Raw genomic sequence first — 6,000 nt, 5'->3', positions numbered from 1 at the left:
ATTTGAAATAATCCTATTTCTAAGTAAAGTCATATTCTAAGGTACTGGAGCTTAGTACTTCATATGAATTTTGAGGGAACACAATTCCCTCAAACATAGGGAATTTAACTCACAACATCACATTTCCAATGTAGGTTTTATAACTTAAGGGCAAATCTTAATTTCAGAAAATATTACCAAGAATGTAAATGCTTTATTTGATTTCCACAAACCAATCTTTTTCTACCTATTTACATAAAATATATACGTTCTGTTAATTTCACAGTATTATGAATTTCATAGTGTTTAGAATTTAGTAGAAATTTACCTAGTAGGTGTCTTAGTTAAGCTGCTATTTCATTAAATGCTTATCTTTTTCAAAAGATTTTCCAAATGTAGGAAATGTAGGATATTTCGAAATATCCTAAATTAAAACTAGAAGGGCTTGCTTGTTGACACAGTGTGATCAGGACTGCTGATCTCTGAAGCACTGGACAATTCTATAAAACAAGAATATATTGAACTCCTTCCAAATATGGTTTAAAAATAATAGACAAAATGGCTATAAAACATCTGTTACTGAATAAATGAGAATATATGAGCATTGGAAATCAGTGTTTATAATCATTTGACAGTTGGCATTCACAAAATTGTTTCGTATTGCACTGGTGATAGTTTCTACATATATCACTTTGTTTTTTTTTTGAGAGGAAGCCTAGCTCTGCCACCCAGGCTGGAGTGCAGTGGCTTGATCTTGGCTCACTGCAACCTCCGCCTCCCGGGTTCAAGCGATTCTTCTGCCTCAGTCTCCTGAGTAGCTGGGACTACAGGCCCGTGCTACCACGCCCGGCTAATTTTTTGTATTTTTAATAGAGACAGGGTTTCACCATGTTGACCAGGCTGGCCTCGAACTCCTGACCTGGTGATCTGCCTGCATCGGCCTCTCAGTGCTGGGATTACAGGCGTGAGCCACCGCGCCCGGCATCCCTTTCTTTTCTTTTCATTTTTTTGAGACAGAGTCTCGCTCTGTCACCCAGGCTGGAGTGCAGTGGCACCATGTCGGCTCACTGCAACCTCCACCTCCTGGGTTCAAGCGATTCTCCTGTCTCAGCCCCCCAAGTAGCTGGGATTACAGGCGCGCGCCACCACGCTCGGCTAATGTTTGTATTTTTAGTAGAGACGGAGTTTCACCATGTTGACCAGGCTGGTCTCGAACTCCTGACCTCAGGCAGATCCACCTGCCTCGGCCTCCCAAAGTGCTGGGATACCAGGCGTGAGCCACCATGCCCCGCTACATGATCACTTTCTAAATTAGTGCTGTATTTGTTTCTTATTTTAGGTATCTGATTAAAAGTACAACTTTTAGAAACACTTTTTTTCCCTCCGCTTACAAAATGGATCCATCCAATATGTTACCTAAACGTTTCACTGTCTTTTGATTAGTTTTGTACCAAAATTCACAATATATGCACCAGTATTCAATAGAAATAATACAATGTCTGATACCACTTGCTTTTTACCCAAAGCAAAACAATTTGATTCTGTAAGTCGTTCAAATCCTATTCATTTTCAGAAGCAAAGCTGGCTTTACGGAATTTAATTAGGGGATGAAGCAGCTACCTGGGAAGGGCAAAGCATCGAGTTCAATCAAGGATCCTGTAACCTGATACTGTTACTGTTGTTCTGTCTGCCAGTCCTAAATAGGTTTCATAATCTCCTTATCTCCTATCCTCTCCATGTTAAAGGTCTTGTTTTGGGTACTGTCGATACCGAAATTAATCTAACTTTGACTAGAAATTGGCTTATTATATTTCCCAGATCTTAAATCACTGTGGGAGCAACTATGCGGAGAATCTTAAAAGATTTCTACGTCGCTTAGCTTGCTTTTTCCACCGGTTCTCTTTCCCGTCTCCCACACTGTCTCAGAACCTTTTCTTTTTTCTCTTTTGCTTAGTTCCTTTCACACTCAAGCTGTGCAAGGGGATTTAAATTCCAACCCGGAACTCGAAATCGCGCGCCTTGCATGACGGAAGTCGTAGTTTCTGTGACTCCTCCCTTCCCGTCTTTCAAGCCGATTCCTCCCCGCAGCTAAAAACTACAACTCCCAAAATGCATCCTCGGTTTGGCCCGCCCCCGTGCGCACGCGCTCTGAGGCCGCCGGATTTGAATCGGCGGCGTTGTTATTGACGCCATATTGGGGCCGGCGGCGGGTGGGAGAGTCCTACGGGGGAGGGGGAAGCGGTTGGACGTGTTCGCTTGCGGTCGTGCTGCCGCAGCCACCTCGCAATCTCTCTGCATCGATCGCCGCTCTCAATCTACTGACCGTACTCGGGCGTATTAGGAGCCGCGTTTCAGCCTCACGCCCCACGGTGCTGTTTTCGACTTCAGAAAGGATCTGGTCTCAGCACAGAAGCGCCTCAGGCGCGGCGCAAAGCTCGAGCGGACGGCGGGGGCGGCCGGAGCCTCTCCCGGGGGAGCCGCGCCTGAGGAGGCGGAAGAGCCCCCCTGACGCGACTGGCGTGTGCTTCTGCCCGCCACCGCCCCTCCCGCTCTCACCCGGGCCGTCCCTGGCCACTGTCCCTGCCGCGGAGGCAGCGGCGGCGGCGGCTCTGTTTTCCACAGCCGGCGCTCTGCGACCCGCTTGGCTCCTGAGCCCGTCGGGTAGGCTCTCCTCGAGTTCCCGCTCTTCCCCCTTTTCCTCGCCCTCTTCCTCTCGTCACCCCTCCCCGACCCCGCCCGAGCCCGGCGCTTCAGCTGCCCCCGGCCATGGCGTGCGGAGCCACTCTGAAAAGGACTCTGGATTTCGACCCGCTGTTGAGCCCGGCGTCCCCGAAGCGGAGGCGATGTGCGCCATTGTCGGCGCCCACCTCGGCCGCTGCCTCTCCGTTGTCGGCGGCCGCGGCCACTGCCGCCTCCTTCTCGGCTGCGGCCGCCTCGCCGCAGAAGTATCTCCGAATGGAGCCATCCCCCTTCGGCGACGTCTCCTCCCGCCTCACCACAGGTGGGACCCGGCCCCGCGGCCGCCGGGGTAGTCGAGAGAACAGGGGTCCTGGGGCGTGGGATGCGGCCCCTGGGGTGGGGGTACCGGACTGTGTGGTTCTCGTTCTTAGCAAAGTAGTAGGGCAGCCACATTTTTCATTAGGTCCTCGTAGCCCGAGGACCTAATAAGACACAATAGAAATGGGCTGATGTCAAGGGGGTAGTGTTTGGAGGTGGGTAGGGGCTTTGCCTTGTCGGTATTGGGTAGAACAGGGACATCTTTTTCTTTGGGCCGAATGATTGGAATTGTTTCCGTAGTCGCTGGAGACTCAGCGGAAATGATCAGAGAGGGCGATATTATTCGTAAATTTAGGCGAAAGGGTCACATTTCGCCCCAATCTCAATGTGTGCTTGCCGTAATCGATTGGTTGCAGCTATTAACTCTGGGACTGGGTGGTTTGAGGCGAGGCTACAGCCCCTCCTCCAGTTCAGACATGGCTGATTTTAGTATAGTGGGGGTGGGGGGTGGGGATGGATGTCACTGGGGCGAGATCTAGGCCTGTCATTAATCACCCACAAGAACGCCACTTTGGCTGAGTCAAGACCTGTTTCCCTAGCAGGGTCAACAACAAAGAAAACGCTCTTCCCGAGTACTGTAATATGATCATACTGTACATCTAGACCTTGAGAAATCTCGAACTTTTAATAAGTATATTGCATTGAAAATTGGGGCTGAGGAGTTGTTTTTATTTGGAAATGCTTTATTTTTGCCCAACAAAGTATGCTGGGAGAAAACAACCTAGCCTTGAGGATAATGAAGAAATCAACCCAGCATTCCAAGGGACTAAAGACTTTTGCTTTTCATCTTGAAACATTTCCTGAGAGAGACTATGGGGAATGTCTTTTGGCTGCTTTGTAGGGCATGTGTATGCCCAGTTTTTTCTGTACTTTGAAATCCTTGTGTGCCCCTGGCACAGTCCTAGGATAGGCTTTTGTGGATTGAAGTGTAAATGTTTCCTTTGTGTGTAGCATGCAAAGATTTCTGTGTGAGCCTTTAGTAATAATATCACCCTTTAAACAAAGCCTTTTCATAGCTTGATTTAAATGTCTCATTATCATTAGCTTAAAAAAGTGAAGTATATACCTCTATATTTGGTGACTTCCATTTGAAACTGACTTTAGTGTTTTTTTTTAATGTCACATTTTGAAATATTTTCGAAATCCATGGAGTGACCCTCGAATATGCAAGCTACCATTTTTGCTATTAAATATTTGATCTAATTTAAGGACATACTGTTTCAGAGTTGTAGTGAGTTGTCACGGAAATTCTCGGATAAATTTATTTAATGACCTTACTAAACTGTCTTTTAATTAGATTGAAAAGGCATTTGTTGATTGTTAGGCTTTACTTTGGAAAAAAAAAAAAAAAAGAAACAGCCAGTGTCAAGAATGAGCTACTGGTGGTTGACATTTTTGGAATTTGTCTTTTAGTGAAATGGTATCATTGGAAATTGAAATGGAATTTGTACTTAACTAATAAGGCCATTTCAAAGTAAGGTCATTAAGTAGCTAACCAGCAATAAATTTCAGTCGAGGGAGTGAATTAATACAGTGCTAGGTTTGGGAATTAAAGTACTATATCTCAATGTGAAAATAATCTTGGGCATGTATGTAAACCAGTGGGGTATAACATGTTCCCCCCCTTTAAAGCACACTTACTCGGAAAGAACTGTGATCCTTTGTAAACTTGACTTTTCATTGGCATATCTGTAGCGTTGGTTAATACAATTGGCTCCACATTATCTCAAGTTTAAATTAATTGAAGTATCGTAGTAAAACGACTGGAATTATTGGAACTGTTTAAGCCAGCTGATTCAGATTCACATTCACTTTCCAAAATACTGCTATTCTGTTCTTCAAGGTGTTTTTTTGACATCTACTTTGGAAGTTTGATTATATCCTGAAACCTAAAATCGCATCCTAATTGATTGAGTCTGCTGAAAGTTATTCTAACTAATCTGAATATTATCTTAAAAAGTTGACTTCAGGCCGGGCGCGGTGGCTCAAGCCTGTAATCCCAGCACTTTGGGAGGCCGAGACGGGCGGATCACGAGGTCAGGAGATCGAGACCATCCTGGCTAACACGGTGAAACCCCGTCTCTACTAAAAAAAAAATACAAAAAAAAAAAACTAGCCGGGCGAGGTGGCGGCGCCTGTAGTCCCAGCTACTCGGGAGGCTGAGGCAGGAGAATGGCGTGAACCCGGGAGGCGGAGCTTGCAGTGAGCTGAGATCCGGCCACTGCACTCCAGCCTGGGTGACAGAGCGAGACTCCGTCTCAAAAAAAAAAAAAAAAAAAAAAAAAAAAAAAAAAGTTGACTTCAGAAAACAAGTTGAAATTAAAGTTTTGGCTTGCTAAAATTACATTTTTTAAACTGTAGTTTTGAATGACATTCTAAATGTAATTTAATTTGACTTTGTGTTTATATGGCCAATTTGGGGTATGGTCCTGTATGTTTTTTGTAATGCCATAATGGGAGCTGCAGTGTTGTGCAGGTATCAAAGAGCTTCCCCGTTTTCATGTTACTAAACTTGGAAATAATTTTCTCATGCACCTGATTTTTAGCTTCCTATTTTAACACCGATTATTCTTAAACTTTATGGGAGTAAATACCCATCTGTCATTAAAATGAATAGTTAGGATTGGAAGTAGACAGTGGCTTACCAAATTGAGATTGGCGAACTTGTGGGAACTCTTTGTTTTCCTTTCACATCTGTGAGTTCAAATATAATACAAATAATGTAGAATTAGAGTACTAAAGTGAATTTTTTTCAGAGCATGTATACAATTTATTTTATCATTGTTCTCCTCTGGATATTTTCAGTTTCTGATGGCATAGCTGAAGTCATGTTGTGGCTTTATTAGTTTCAGGAACTTGGATGTCTGTTTTAAACCTTAGCTATCATTTTAGTCATCCCAGGAAGTTTGACTTGACTATTCTTATTTAAATATTTTTCAAGTGTTGCAACTTAATACTAGGAAA

The 6,000-nt window shown here is 44.5% G+C and overlaps 1 protein-coding gene across 1 annotated transcript in view; it reads left to right on the top strand.

Moving 5' to 3' along the window:
• The first annotated feature begins 2,160 nt into the window (after positions 1-2,160).
• AKIRIN2 (akirin 2) overlaps positions 2,161-6,000 on the top strand; it is a 28,783-nt gene continuing 24,943 nt past the window's right edge. Inside the window, exon 1 of the mRNA XM_025383756.1 lies at positions 2,161-2,980. Coding sequence (XP_025239541.1) covers positions 2,746-2,980 — 235 coding nt within the window. The 5' untranslated portion in view covers positions 2,161-2,745. The remainder of the gene's footprint in view (positions 2,981-6,000) is intronic.

The sequence above is a fragment of the Theropithecus gelada genome, chromosome 4 (assembly GCF_003255815.1).
Source record: "Theropithecus gelada isolate Dixy chromosome 4, Tgel_1.0, whole genome shotgun sequence".
NCBI lineage: Eukaryota > Metazoa > Chordata > Mammalia > Primates > Cercopithecidae > Theropithecus > Theropithecus gelada.
This window is presented reverse-complemented; position numbering and strand designations above follow the sequence as displayed.